Consider the following 16,471-nt stretch of genomic DNA (forward strand, 5'->3'; position numbering starts at 1 on the left):
CGTGGAACAAAACTGGTCCGGAAACGTAAAATACCAAATTCTTCATTGTTCTTATGTCGCTTTGTGTCTCGTCTTCATAATATTTTATCTTGTTTTTGTTGGTTTTTTGTCTTTTTCTGATTTTTGTTGTATTGTTTCTTGGTTTTGTCGTTTTGTAACTTTTTGTCTAATACTTTGTCTTTTTTGTTTTGTGTCGTCCGTCTCATTTTTTGTCATTTTGTACCTCGTTTTCATAGTATTTTGTCTTGTTTTGTGCTTTTTTTTTGTCTGATTTTTGTCGTTTAGTTTTTTTTTTGTTGTTCTGTTTGCTTTTGGTCTCGGTTGTGTTCTTTGTCTTATTTTTGTCATTTTATGTGTCGCTTTACTCGTTCTGTTGTGTAGTGCTTTTGTCATTTTTTTCTCGATTGCATTGTTTATTTTCTGTCGTTTTATTTCTCGCTTTTGTCATTATAAGTCTCGTTTTTGTTGCTTTGTAATTTTTTTGTCTAATTTTTTGTCTCTTCTTTTGTTTTGTTTGTGTCGTATGTCTCATGTTTTTGTCGCTTTGTGTCTCGTGCCGTTTTGCATTTTTCTTGGATATTTATAAGTTCTTATGCTGTAGTTTTACTGAACTTCATCTAAATCTAAATTTTGGATAATAATGCATCTGAACTTCCAAAACCCAGATATTACCGCACCAACACATCACACATATAGGTACTAATGCATCAAAAAGAAAAAAATGAAAAATGACGTACCAAAATGTCTAAACCTGGATATAAATGCACCAAAACAACAAAAATCTGAAAATTAATACACCAACAAGACAAAAACCTGGATTTGAACGCACCAAAATGTTTAAAATCTAGATAATAACTCATCAAAATATGAAAACCTTGATATTATTGCACCAAAACCTGGATATTAACGAATCAAAACATCAAATGCTCCAATATTAAAGCACCAAAACCTGTCAAAATACTCATAAATCTGAATTTTCAGGGCTAAAACTAACAATTACTTTCATTATCTATTAATCTGCAGATTTTTTCTTTGATTTCTTTAATTTTTTTGTCTCATAAAATCACACAATGGTCAAATTTCCCATCACAAAGTCAAAGCTGGCGTCTTTCTAAAGACTTCCTCTGAAACTTTTGCAGCTAATCATCAAATCTTTGTCACCTGTAACATTAATCATCAACTATTTTGATAATTGATTAATCAGTTTGATCCATTTTTAATGAAAACAGCTTCTTCAGTGTGAATATTTTCTGGTTTCTGACAGTAAACTGAAGGTATTTGGACTAAACCAGACATTTGAAACCAGAAACAATGATCCACATTTTGGACTATTTTTCCACAGAAACAGCCTAAACTCTCATCATTCTTCCATAAAAACGGCCTAAACTCTCACCATTCTTCCATAAAAACGGCCTAAACTCTCACCATTCTTCCATAAAAACGGCCTAAACTCTCACCATTCTTCCATAAAAACGGTCTAAACTCTCACCATTCTTCCATAAAAACGGCCTAAACTCTCACCATTCTTCCATAAAAACGGTCTAAACTCTCACCATTCTTCCATAAAAACGGCCTAAACTCTCACCATTCCTCCATAAAAACGGCCTAAACTCTCACCATTCTTCCATAAAAACGGCCTAAACTCTCATCATTCTTCCATAAAAACGGCCTAAACTCTCACCATTCTTCCATAAAAACGGTCTAAACTCTCATCATTCTTCCATAAAAACGGCCTAAACTCTCACCATTCTTCCATAAAAACGGCCTAAACTCTCACCATTCTTCCATAAAAACGGTCTAAACTCTCACCATTCTTCCATAAAAACGGCCTAAACTCTCAACATTCTTCCATAAAAACGGCCTAAACTCTCACCATTCTTCCATAAAAACGGCCTAAACTCTCAACATTCTTCCATAAAAACGGCCTAAACTCTCAACATTCTTCCATAAAAACGGCCTAAACTCTCAACATTCTTCCATAAAAACGGCCTAAACTCTCAACATTCTTCCATAAAAACGGTCTAAACTCTCAACATTCTTCCATAAAAACGGCCTAAACTCTCATCATTCTTCCATAAAAACGGTCTAAACTCTCATCATTCTTCCATAAAAATGGCCTAAACTCTCATCATTCTTCCATAAAAACGGTCTAAACTCTCATCATTCTTCCATAAAAACGGTCTAAACTCTCAACATTCTTCCATAAAAACGGTCTAAACTCTCAACATTCTTCCATAAAAACGGCCTAAACTCTCAACATTCTTCCATAAAAACGGTCTAAACTCTCAACATTCTTCCATAAAAACGGCCTAAACTCTCATCATTCTTCCATAAAAACGGTCTAAACTCTCATCATTCTTCCATAAAAACGGTCTAAACTCTCATCATTCTTCCATAAAAATGGCCTAAACTCTCATCATTCTTCCATAAAAACGGTCTAAACTCTCAACATTCTTCCATAAAAACGGCCTAAACTCTCATCATTCTTCCATAAAAACGGCCTAAACTCTCATCATTCTTCCATAAAAACGGTCTAAACTCTCATCATTCTTCCATAAAAATGGCCTAAACTCTCATCATTCTTCCATAAAAACGGTCTAAACTCTCAACATTCTTCCATAAAAACGGTCTAAACTCTCAACATTCTTCCATAAAAACGGCCTAAACTCTCATCATTCTTCCATAAAAACGGTCTAAACTCTCATCATTCTTCCATAAAAATGGCCTAAACTCTCATCATTCTTCCATAAAAACGGTCTAAACTCTCATCATTCTTCCATAAAAACGGTCTAAACTCTCACCATTCTTCCATAAAAACGGCCTAAACTCTCATCATTCTTCCATAAAAACGGCCTAAACTCTCATCATTCTTCCATAAAAACGGCCTAAACTCTCACCATTCTTCCATAAAAACGGTCTAAACTCTCATCATTCTTCCATAAAAACGGTCTAAACTCTCACCATTCTTCCATAAAAACGGTCTAAACTCTCATCATTCTTCCATAAAAACGGCCTAAACTCTCATCATTCTTCCATAAAAACGGTCTAAACTCTCATCATTCTTCCATAAAAACGGCCTAAACTCTCATCATTCTTCCATAAAAACGGTCTAAACTCTCATCATTCTTCCATAAAAACGGCCTAAACTCTCATCATTCTTCCATAAAAACGGTCTAAACTCTCATCATTCTTCCATAAAAACGGCCTAAACTCTCACCATTCTTCCATAAAAACGGTCTAAACTCTCACCATTCTTCCATAAAAACGGCCTAAACTCTCACCATTCTTCCATAAAAACGGTCTAAACTCTCATCATTCTTCCATAAAAACGGCCTAAACTCTCATCATTCTTCCATAAAAACGGTCTAAACTCTCATCATTCTTCCATAAAAACGGCCTAAACTCTCATCATTCTTCCATAAAAACGGCCTAAACTCTCACCATTCTTCCATAAAAACGGTCTAAACTCTCAACATTCTTCCATAAAAACGGTCTAAACTCTCACCATTCTTCCATAAAAACGGTCTAAACTCTCATCATTCTTCCATAAAAACGGCCTAAACTCTCATCATTCTTCCATAAAAACGGCCTAAACTCTCACCATTCTTCCATAAAAACGGCCTAAACTCTCATCATTCTTCCATAAAAACGGTCTAAACTCTCATCATTCTTCCATAAAAACGGTCTAAACTCTCATCATTCTTCCATAAAAACGGCCTAAACTCTCATCATTGTTCCATAAAAACGGTCTAAACTCTCATCATTCTTCCATAAAAACGGCCTAAACTCTCACCATTCTTCCATAAAAACGGTCTAAACTCTCATCATTCTTCCATAAAAACGGCCTAAACTCTCATCATTCTTCCATAAAAACGGCCTAAACTCTCACCATTCTTCCATAAAAACGGTCTAAACTCTCAACATTCTTCCATAAAAACGGTCTAAACTCTCACCATTCTTCCATAAAAACGGTCTAAACTCTCAACATTCTTCCATAAAAACGGTCTAAACTCTCACCATTCTTCCATAAAAACGGTCTAAACTCTCATCATTCTTCCATAAAAACGGCCTAAACTCTCATCATTCTTCCATAAAAACGGCCTAAACTCTCACCATTCTTCCATAAAAACGGCCTAAACTCTCATCATTCTTCCATAAAAACGGTCTAAACTCTCATCATTCTTCCATAAAAACGGTCTAAACTCTCACCATTCTTCCATAAAAACGGCCTAAACTCTCATCATTCTTCCATAAAAGCGGCCTAAACTCTCATCATTCTTCCATAAAAACGGCCTAAACTCTCATCATTCTTCCATAAAAACGGCCTAAACTCTCACCATTCTTCCATAAAAACGGTCTAAACTCTCATCATTCTTCCATAAAAACGGTCTAAACTCTCACCATTCTTCCATAAAAACGGTCTAAACTCTCATCATTCTTCCATAAAAACGGTCTAAACTCTCATCATTCTTCCATAAAAACGGCCTAAACTCTCATCATTCTTCCATAAAAACGGTCTAAACTCTCACCATTCTTCCATAAAAACGGTCTAAACTCTCACCATTCTTCCATAAAAACGGTCTAAACTCTCATCATTCTTCCATAAAAACGGTCTAAACTCTCACCATTCCTCCATAAAAACGGCCTAAACTCTCATCATTCTTCCATAAAAACGGTCTAAACTCTCACCATTCTTCCATAAAAACGGTCTAAACTCTCATCATTCTTCCATAAAAACGGCCTAAACTCTCACCATTCTTCCATAAAAACGGTCTAAACTCTCATCATTCTTCCATAAAAACGGTCTAAACTCTCATCATTCTTCCATAAAAACGGCCTAAACTCTCATCATTCTTCCATAAAAACGGTCTAAACTCTCATCATTCTTCCATAAAAACGGCCTAAACTCTCACCATTCTTCCATAAAAACGGTCTAAACTCTCATCATTCTTCCATAAAAACGGCCTAAACTCTCACCATTCTTCCATAAAAACGGTCTAAACTCTCATCATTCTTCCATAAAAACGGTCTAAACTCTCACCATTCTTCCATAAAAACGGTCTAAACTCTCATCATTCTTCCATAAAAACGGTCTAAACTCTCACCATTCTTCCATAAAAACGGTCTAAACTCTCATCATTCTTCCATAAAAACGGCCTAAACTCTCATCATTCTTCCATAAAAACGGTCTAAACTCTCACCATTCTTCCATAAAAACGGCCTAAACTCTCACCATTCTTCCATAAAAACGGCCTAAACTCTCATCATTCTTCCATAAAAACGGCCTAAACTCTCATCATTCTTCCATAAAAACGGCCTAAACTCTCATCATTCTTCCATAAAAACGGCCTAAACTCTCACCATTCTTCCATAAAAACGGTCTAAACTCTCATCATTCTTCCATAAAAACGGCCTAAACTCTCACCATTCTTCCATAAAAACGGTCTAAACTCTCAACATTCTTCCATAAAAACGGCCTAAACTCTCATCATTCTTCCATAAAAACGGCCTAAACTCTCACCATTCTTCCATAAAAACGGCCTAAACTCTCATCATTCTTCCATAAAAACGGCCTAAACTCTCACCATTCTTCCATAAAAACGGCCTAAACTCTCACCATTCTTCCATAAAAACGGCCTAAACTCTCATCATTCTTCCATAAAAACGGCCTAAACTCTCACCATTCTTCCATAAAAACGGCCTAAACTCTCATCATTCTTCCATAAAAACGGCCTAAACTCTCACCATTCTTCCATAAAAACGGTCTAAACTCTCATCATTCTTCCATAAAAACGGCCTAAACTCTCACCATTCTTCCATAAAAACGGCCTAAACTCTCACCATTCTTCCATAAAAACGGTCTAAACTCTCACCATTCTTCCATAAAAACGGTCTAAACTCTCACCATTCTTCCATAAAAACGGTCTAAACTCTCATCATTCTTCCATAAAAACGGCCTAAACTCTCACCATTCTTCCATAAAAACGGCCTAAACTCTCATCATTCTTCCATAAAAACAGCCTAAACCCTACATGTGCCCAGAACATCATGGGTGGTGTGTTGGAGCTCTAATCAGTGTGGACAGGTTCTGGTCGGGGCTCAGCAGGACCAGCACAGGAACAATCCCTCCATCTGGCCTCAGACCTCCAGTCAGCAGCCATCCGGCCACTTTGCTATGGTGCCATAATTGTGTCATCTGCTGAAAATCTCCTTAACTTTTCCAACAAATAAACACCAGGTTATTTCCCACATATCACGCAGCTCTAATTTAAAATCTTCCAAACAAGCCTGGTTGGTTCTAATTAAGAAACAGGAAAATTAAATGAAGACAAATAAAACCAGAGGCTTGTCTCAGGAACATTCAGGGTTTAAATCTAGCATTAACCAAACTAAATGTTAAATATTTCAGTCATCTGATGGATCTGACGTCATAACGAGACAAAACATCCAGAAAAGAGATGAGCTTCATTAGTTCTTTAAATTGTGAATATCACGAGAAACTATGACAGAAGTTGTCTAAAATGTAGATAATAACACACCAAAATGTTAAAAATCCACATAATAACCCATCAAAATGTCAAAAATCTGTATTTTAATGCACCAAAATATCATAAATCTAGATATTAACACATCAAAACAAATAAATCTGGATCATAATGCTTTAGAAATCCATAAACCTGGGTACATTTCAAGTTATTCTGGAAAAGTTTCTGGGGATTTTGGACAATTTTTGGTGTCTTTTGGATGAATTATGGGACATTTTGAGTCATTCTGGACCGACTGATTCTACAGACTGTGATCCTGGATGGATTTAAACTGATCTCGTGTCAGTTTCTACCAGAACTCAGATGTTCCTCCTCCTAAATGTCATGGTTCTATCTGCTGGACTGATGAAGTTCTGAAAACGTCCTTTAAAGTGATAAATCTGGACCCTCCTCTATCTGAAGGTAGAACTCTGATCATTGATGAAGGTACTGCAGATTAGGGCTGGGCGATATGACCAAAAGTTTATATCCCGATACGATATACATCACAATACAGCATATTTTTGGTCAGTTCAATGAAGCTGGTTGTTCATCATCTAGTTGTTTGCATTGTTCTTCTGAGCAGAGTCCACCGTCTTCCTCCATAGCTGTTTATGTTTTAGCGTGTGCCTGGGCTTGCCGTAAGGCACGTCGGTGACGTAAAATACTGCCGTAAAGCGTGTTTTGCAACACTGCAATATAAACTATAGGATCTTCACATAAAACGAGACATTTTCTATGGTCCAGACGATATCTATCGTCATATCGCCCAGCCCTACTGGAGATGAACAACCAGATGTTCTGAGGAGGGGCTGCACAGCGGGGTAGTGGTTAGCACTTTGGCCCTGCAGCAAGAAGATCCCCGGTTCAAATCCCGGCCTGGGATCTTTCTGCATGGAGTTTGCATGTTCTCCCTGTGCATGCGTGGGTTTTCTCCGGGTACTCCGGCTTCCTCCCACAGTCCAAAAACATGCTGAGGTTAATTGGTTACTCTAAATTGTCCGTAGGTGTGAATGTGTGTCTGTATATGTATCCCTGTGACAGACTGGTGACCTGTCCAGGGTGTCCCCTGGCTTCACCAGAGTCAGCTGGGATAGACTCCAGCACCCCCCATGACCCTAGTGAGGATAAAGTGGTGTATAGAGGATGGATGGATGGATGGATGATGGATGGATGGATGAGTGGATGTTCTGAGGAGGTTCTGGAGGGAACTTTAGTCCTATTGGGTTGATTATTTTATGTCGAATTTGAGTTTTTGTCGCAATTTCACCTGTTTTGTGGTGTTTTTCCTGGAATATTTGAACCAAATGGTTCTGAGGAGGTTTGGAGGGAACATTTCTTATAATCCTATTGGCTAAATACAGATCTTTGCTCTGCATCCAGTAAGCAGAAGAAACTGAAGCGTGTCCTCAGGCTTCATTAGAGGCTCCAGTCTACAGTGTTGTGAGTGAAGTCAGTAAGTGGTTTAGAGAGTAATTAGAGTCAATGGAGGCTTAAAGCTGCTCTAATCAGATCCAACATTAGTCTGGAGGTTTAACAACTTCTGTCTTCCTGCACAATTAACAGACGCTGAGAGGAAACATCTAAAGAATCGCTTTTCATGGCAGCACGAACACCAGAGTCTGGAGAAACGTCGTCGTTTTCTGACGGACAAAAGAGGAGAAGCAGCGACTCAACATCCCAGAGAGGAAGAATGAGCAGATATTCACCATCATTCAGAGCTGGAGGACGTTTTCCATCCCATAATCCATGTATTAAATCCTAAAACATCAGTAGTGTGTAAAGACCAAATCTATAAAAACTAGGAGAAAAGAATGTTTAAAATATTTTAAATACCAAAAAAGTCTGGAGTTCCCCTAAAATCACATTTTTCTCTTGTCCACCTGATGACCAAACTGGATCTCTGATAAAACAGTTACAATCTCATTTAAATCTACTTTCTCTGCTTTTATTTTTTCATTCATGTCTCTGTAATTGTGGAACATTTTTAATCAACATAATATTTTAAATAATCATTATTACCTCCGCCAGGAGGTTATGTAATTACCGGAGTTTGTTTGTCTGTCCGTCTGTGTGTGTGTGTGTGTGTGTGTGTGTGTGTGTGTGTGTGTGTGTGTGTGTGTGTGTGTGTGTGTGTGTGTGTGTGTGTGTGTTAACAGCATAACTCAAAAAGTCATGGACGGATTTTCACCAAATGTTTACAGAATGTCCGGAAGAGCAAGAGTAAGAATCGATTAGATTTTGGAGGTGATCCGAATCACCGTCTGGATCCAGGAATTTTTTGAAGGTCGAAGGACAATTGAGAGACGGCCGCCAGGCCAACTCTCAATTGTACAGACAGAGGTCACTACAACGATCCCAGGCGACGGCCGAATCCCCCGCGGCAGGTTCGGGCTGTCCGGGCGAGTCGGGACCGATGAAACGAAGCGGCGGCGACGCGTGCGGTACCGTCACACGCGCGCGCAACGGTACCGTCACGTGCGTGCGGCAGCGCCGCGTGCGTCGCTGCAACGATCCCGGGCGACGGCCGAATCCCCCGCGGCCGCTTCGGGCTGCCCGGGCGAGTCGGGACCGACGAAACGAAGCTGCGGCGACGCATACGGTACCGTCACACGCGCGCGCAAAACACTGTGCTGTTACACTGCACATGCATGTTATGCTTTCTGCACAAACTGTTAAAACTCAATACAATCCGTCCATGACTTTTTGAGTTATGCTGTTAACAGACAGACAGATGGCCTGGCGGAGGTCTGCGCTCTCCGAGTGCTTTTCTAGTTTTTCATGGAATGTTTCCCACAGCATGTTAGCAGAACCTGGTGATGATGATTTGTCGCTTTGTGTCTCGTTTTTGTCGCTTTGTGTCTCGTTTTTGTCGCTTTGAGTCTCGTTTTTGTCGCTTTGAGTCTCGTTTTTGTCGCTTTGTGTCTCGTTTTTGTCGCTTTGTGTCTCGTTTTTGTCGCTTTGTGTCTCGTTTTTGTCGCTTTGAGTCTCGTTTTTGTCGCTTTGAGTCTCGTTTTTGTCGCTTTGTGTCTCGTTTTTGTCGCTTTGTGTCTCGTTTTTGTCGCTTTGAGTCTCGTTTTTGTCGCTTTGAGTCTCGTTTTTGTCGCTTTGAGTCTCGTTTTTGTCGCTTTGTGTCTCGTTTTTGTCGCTTTGAGTCTTGTTTTTGTTGTTTTCTGTCTTGTTTTGTCATTTATTTCTCTAATATTTAGAAGTCCTCCAGTTCTAGAAGGATCCTTTTAGAATGTGTTGACGGAAACATTTCTCTTTTCCAGCCACAGAGGATTCTCAGACTCACTCATCTGCCGGTCTCCATAGCTGATGGCTTCGGCCAGGGGGCTCCATCCCTGAGCGTTCTTCACCTTCACAGGTGCATTATGGGCCAGCAGCAGGTGAGCGCACTCTGGAATCAGTCAGACAGGTAGAACATCAGTTAACACCAAGAGATAGGAACTAAACAAAGATTAAAAAGATGTAAAATTGAGTAAAAAAAGATGTAAAATTCACACAAATAAATGTTTAAAGAATCACAAAGATGTCAAAAATGACCCAAAAAAAGAAAAGTGATGGAAAGGGATGCTAAATTAGCACATAATTTAAATAACATAAATGTGAAAAGAACCACAAAGAAGTTAAAAATGAGCAGAAAAGGAACACAAGCAGGAACACAACCAGTGAAACAGATTAAAAACAGCAGCAAAGAAAAAAGCATGGTTTGATTTGCTTTAAAAATTACAAAGAGGACGCCTTTGCAGAAAAAGTCACCATTTCATCACAGTTTCACATGAACTTCCTGCCAACACCTTTAATGTCACCATGGTAACCACCATACTGCACACAAATAAAGCTCTAGTTTTATACTCCAACAGACCATAATATGTGCAGGCCGCCTCCTGAAACACACCCAGCACTAACTGGAGACGTCAGAGAGAAAAATAATCCTGATATCCCGCTAAACCAGGACAGAACCGGGACAGAACCAGGACACAAACCAGGACAGAAACTGGGACAGAAACCAGGACAGAACCAAGACAGAAATCAGGAGAGAAGCCAGGATAGAACCTGACACAGAAACTGGGACAGAACCAGGACAGAAACCGGGACAGAAACCGGGACAGAATCAGGACACAAACCAGGACAGATTGAGGAATAACAGTCCGGAGCTGGCAGCCATTCGGTTCTGATCAGGAAGCTCCAAATGCTCCTGCAGCTCCACAACAAACCCAAGAAGCTGTTCAGGCTTCACTTCTGTCTTGATATCATTCATCATAACAGATCAGCCCAGTAGGCCTCAGAGCTGCAGGATGCTAAAAGAGGCTAAATGCTAACAGCCTGTAGGATGCTAACAGAGGTTAAATGCTAACAGTCTGCAGGACGCTAACAGAGGCTAAATGCTAACAACCTGTAGGATGCTAACAGAGGCTAAATGCTAACAGTCTGCAGGATGCTAACAGAGGCTAAATGCTAACAGTCTGCAGGACGTTAACAGAGGCTAAATGCTAACAGCCCGTAGGATGCTAACAGAGGCTAAATGCTAACAGTCTGCAGGACGTTAACAGAGGCTAAATGCTAACAGCCCGTAGGATGCTAACAGAGGCTAAATGCTAACAGTCTGCAGGATGTTAACAGAGGCTAAATGCTAATAGCCTGTAGGATGCTAACAGAGGCTAAATGCTAACATTCTACAGGATGCTAACAGAGGCTAAATGCTAACAGCCTGCAGGATGCTAACAGAGGCTAAATGTTAAAATTCTATAGGACGCTAACTAAGCTAAATGCTAACAGCCTGTAGGATGCTAACAGAGGCTAAATGCTAACATTCTACAGGATGCTAACAAAGGCTAAATGCTAACAGCCTGTAGGACGCTAACATGACAAAAACAAATAAAATAAATATATATTATTTTACATACTGACTGTACATTTTTTTACTGTATTTGAGTCATTCTTGCCAAATTTTCAGGGTTTTATTGTTTTGGGAGGTTTTTTTACATTTTTTTTTACAGTTTACGCTTCTTTAACAGTTTTTTCACATTGTCTTGTCTTTACAGTGGTAACACTTTTCTTTAACTTTTTTGAGTTATTTCTGACTTTTTTTGTTTTTAACAGTTTTTTATTTTTTTCAGTTGCTTTTTTGTTATTTTTCATATTTATTACAGTATGTTTTCCAGTGTGCAGCAGATCCTTTTCAGGGATCATTTCAACAAACTAAAGATCTTTTCCAGGAATCCTGAGTCTAAAACTCAGACCAGTCATCCCATTCAGACTCGTTTCTCTGCTGCAGCGATGTAAAAACTGATGAATCCTGAAATATAGGGCTGTACAGTGGTTTAGTGGTTAGCACTTTCACCTTGCAGCAAGAAGATCCCCGGTTCAAATCCCGGCCTGGGATCTTTCTGCATGGAGTTTGCATGTTCTCCCTGTGCATGCGTGGGTTTTCTCCGGGTACTCCGGCTTCCTCCCACAGTCCAAAAACATGCTGAGGTTAATTGGTTACTCTAAATTGTCCGTAGGTGTGAATGTGAGTGTGATTGTGTGTCTGTATATGTAGCCCTGTGACAGACTGGTGACCTGTCCAGGGTGTCCCCTGCCTTCACCGAGTCAGCTGGGATAGACTCCAGCACCCCCCATGACCCTAGTGAGGATAAAGCGGTGGATAGAGGATGGATGGATGGATGGATGGATGGATGAATCCTGAAATAATAACGAACTGATTTCATGTTTAACGGATGAGAGCATCCAGGTTTCATCCATTCTTAAGGACAGAGGAACACGTTCTAATTAAAGCCTTTATCCTCACAGCATCAGAGCAGAAGAACATCAGTGAAGGTCTGAACGATCAGAAACACCAACTTCTACCAGGGATTAAGGACGGAAACATGAAAGACAGCAGATAAAGTGAGAAGAAGCGACTCTCTGGGAGTTTATTCCGTCCAGTTCTAAGCCTCAGAAACAGTCTGGATGCTTTTTCTGGTTTACTTTCTGCTTCATGCAGTCTGACTGGTTTCCATCTAACAGAATACACACGTGGACAAAATTGTTGGTACCCCTCAGTTAAAGAAGGAAAAACCCACAATTCTCACTGAAATCACTTGAAATTCACAAAAGTAACAATAAATAAAAATTTATTGAAAATTAAATAATCAAAAACAGCCATTACTTTTGAATTGTTGATTAACATAATTATTTAAAAAACAAACTAATGAAACAGGCCTGGACAAAAATGATGGTACCTCTATAAAAGATTGAAAACTATTTGACCAGAGTGACATGATTAACTCAGGTGTGTCATTTAATTGACATCACAGGTGTTTCCAAACTCATAATCAGTCAGTCTGCCTATTTAAAGGGAGACAAGTAGTCACCCTGCTGTTTGGTGAAAAGGTGTGTACCACACTGAACATGGACAACAGAAAGCGAAGGAGAGAATTGTCCCAGGACATCCGGAAAAAAATGATAGACAAACATCTTAAAGGTAAAGGCTATAAGACCATCTCTAAACAGCTTGAAGTTCCTGTGACAACAGTGGCTCATATTATTCAGAAGTTCAAGACCCACGGGACAGTAGCCAACCTCCCTGGACGTGGCCGCAAGAGGAAAATTGATGACAAATTGAAGAGACGGATCGTTGGAATTGTATCCAAAGAGCCCAGAGCAACCTCCAAAGAAATTAAAGGTGAACTCCAAGGCCAAGGTACATCAGTGTCAGATCGCACCATTCGTCGTTGTTTGAGCCAAAGTGGACTTCATGGGAGACGACCAAGGAGGACACCACTGCTGAAAAAAACTCATAAAAAAGCCAGACTGGAATTTGCAAAAATGCATGTTGACAAGCCACAAAGCTTCTGGGAGAATGTCCTTTGGACAGATGAGACCAAACTGGAGCTTTTTGGTAAGGCACATCAACTCTATGTTCATAGACTCAAAAACCAAGCATACGAAGAAAAGAACACTGTCCCTACGGTGAAACATGGAGGAGGCTCAGTAATGTTTTGGGGCTGCTTTGCTGCATCTGGCACAGGGTGTCTTGAAAGTGTGCAAGGTACGATGAAATCTGAAGACTATCAAGGCATTCTGGAGAGAAATGTGCTGCCTAGTGTCAGAAAGCTTGGTCTCAGTCGCAGGTCATGGGTCTTCCAACAGGACAACGATCCAAAACACACAGCCAAAAACACCCAAGAATGGCTGAGAGAAAAGCGTTGGACTATTCTAAAGTGGCCTTCTATGAGCCCAGATCTGAATCCCATTGAACATATGTGGAAGGAGCTGAAACATGCCATTTGGAGAAGACACCCATCAAACCTGAGACAACTGGAGCTGTTTGCTCATGAGGAGTGGGCCAAAATACCTGTTGACAGCTGCAGAACGCTCATTGACAAATACAGAAATCGTTTAATTGCAGTGATTGCCTCAAAAGGTTGTGCAACAAAATATTAAGTTATGGGTACCATCATTTTTGTCCAGGCCTGTTTCATTAGTTTGTTTTTTTAAATAATTATGTTAATCAACAATTCAAAAGTAATGGCTGTTTTTGATTATTTAATTTTCAATAAATTTTTATTTATTGTTACTTTTGTGAGTTTCAAGTGATTTCAGTGAGAATTGTGGGTTTTTCCTTCTTTAACTGAGGGGTACCAACAATTTTGTCCACGTGTGTAAATACGTTTATTCAGCACTGAAGATAAATGATGGTAAATACTTTTTAAACTCTTGTTTTACAGATTTCTCCTGTTTTGTTACAATAACTAGTCAGATTTCAGGATGAAAAATATTAATTTACATTTACATTACTATAAAAATAAAATTAAAAAACAAACTGTAAATTATGTCCACATGAAAAACAATTATAAAAACACTATTTTTTACTGTATTAAAATTAGCAGATTTTTTTACAGACATTAGCCAATATTTAAAAATCAGATATATCAATTATTAATATATATTTCCATCACTATAAAAATGAGTAAAATGGTAAATTATGTCCACATGTAAAATATGTATTATAAAAATGATCTGCTTGTTTGTAAAATGACACCATTTTTATTGTATTTAAAATCTGCAACTTATTTTACATAGATTTGCAGATTTTAGTTTGAAATATAAAACATTAAAAACTGGTAAATATTTTTTCAAACTGTTATTTTTATAATATTGAGTAAAATCAGAATAAAATATTAACTCTCAGGCTGACTGTAAAACAAAAGAAAACAAAATGTAAATAATATTAACATCAAAAATCTGTTTTTATAAAAATGAATTCATTACATTCAATACATTTAAATCATCAAAAACACGATTATCGGAGAGAAAAAATGTTCCTATTAAGGACTGAAAATAATCTTCACAGAACTTTCCTGTTTTTTATTCATTTATAATATCTGCTACGAACACAGACATCATTTATGAATAAAGAATAATATTTAAAACAGATTTTCTGTGTTTGTTTGTTACTAAAGTCACACCAGAGATGCTTTTCCTGTTGAATTTCTGCCCCGTCCGGCCGATAAAAGCAGAATTCAGTCTGAAGCGCTTCAGAAACTCTGACTGATGTTTGGTCCTGAGGAGGAGCAGCGTCGCCATGGAGACCGACTGCAGCTGCAAACATCAGCGAGCTTCACGTTTCTGCAGCTGACGGTGAGAAAACGCGGCGTCGCATTCCCTGCAGCCTGTGACCCACAAACGATTGTGTAACAAAAACATGCAGCAGATCATCGTTACGCAACCGAGGAGACGCTTCTGGTTCCACAACGAGAACAGGAGAAAGCTGGTGTTTGTGGACAAAAAAGGCCATTTAAACTCAATGATCCATCAGTTCTCTGACCCCACCCCCTCAGAATCAGCACAACAGCTTTCTGGGCCTCAGTTTATCATTTCCACATCACAACTTCCAGATCACAGAGTGTCTACAAAGGAACACAACATTTAGTCACCTGGACCTGAACCACAGAGGATTTACTGGAGGATCACAACCACAGAAGAAGACAAAGAAAGACAGAAAACAACAAAAACAAGAAAAAATATGACAGAAATGAGACACAAAATGACAAAAAAATGAGACAAATGGCACAAAACAAAACATAAACCAAAAATTTGACAAAAAGTTGTAAAGTGACACAAAAAACCCACAAAACGACAAAAACAAGAAACAAAACAACGAATAACGCAAAACACAAAATGACAAAAAAACACTGGACAAAAACGAGAAACAAAACGACAAAAACACAAGATACACAACAAAAAACACAAACGAGAGAAATAATTAGACAAAGGAATTAAAGCAACACACAAATAAGACAAACGACAAAAAAATGAGACAAAAACAAGACAAAATATTCCACAAACAAGACACAAAACGACAAAAAATGAGACAAAGAAGTTGCAAAGCCACAAAAAACAAGACACAAAACAATGAATAAAGCAAAACATAAAATGACAGAAATAAGAGAAAAACAAACAAGACAAAAAGGAAATGCAAAGAAACAAAAACACGAGATAAACGACAAAACTGACCAAAAAGAAGACAAAAACAACAAAAATGAGACAAACGGCACGAAACAAAACAAAGAAAGAGACAAAAAAATTAGACAAAGAAGTTTAAGCAACACTAAAGAAACGACAAAAACTGAAAATGACAAAAACATGAGACAAACGACAAAAGTCAGACAAAAAAAATGACAAAAGAACAGTCTAGTGTTTTACTTTCTGATCCAAACAACTTGTCATGGTCTAGAAATTATTTTAAATTTATAGTTTTACTAATTTACAATCTGCAGTTAATGTCTTCTCTGTAATTTTTACACTTTGAGGGCCGGATTGGACCCTCTGGAGGACCACTTTTGGACCACGGGCCTCATGTTGGACACCCCTGGAGGACCAGATGGACCCTATGGAGGACCCAATGGACACCTCTGGAGGACCTCATGGACCCTCTGGAGGACGTCATGGACCCT

General features: G+C 38.7%; 1 protein-coding gene across 1 annotated transcript in view; it reads right to left on the reverse strand.

Annotated features, from left to right (window-relative positions):
• The window catches only part of LOC110966411 (ankyrin repeat domain-containing protein 13C), a 48,912-nt gene that overhangs the window by 26,331 nt on the left and 6,110 nt on the right, over positions 1-16,471 (reverse strand). Inside the window, exon 3 of the mRNA XM_022215762.2 lies at positions 9,820-9,924. Within this exon, the coding sequence (XP_022071454.1) occupies positions 9,820-9,924 (105 nt within the window). The remainder of the gene's footprint in view (positions 1-9,819; positions 9,925-16,471) is intronic.

Source organism: Acanthochromis polyacanthus, chromosome 4 (genome assembly GCF_021347895.1).
Source record: "Acanthochromis polyacanthus isolate Apoly-LR-REF ecotype Palm Island chromosome 4, KAUST_Apoly_ChrSc, whole genome shotgun sequence".
Lineage (NCBI taxonomy): Eukaryota > Metazoa > Chordata > Actinopteri > Pomacentridae > Acanthochromis > Acanthochromis polyacanthus.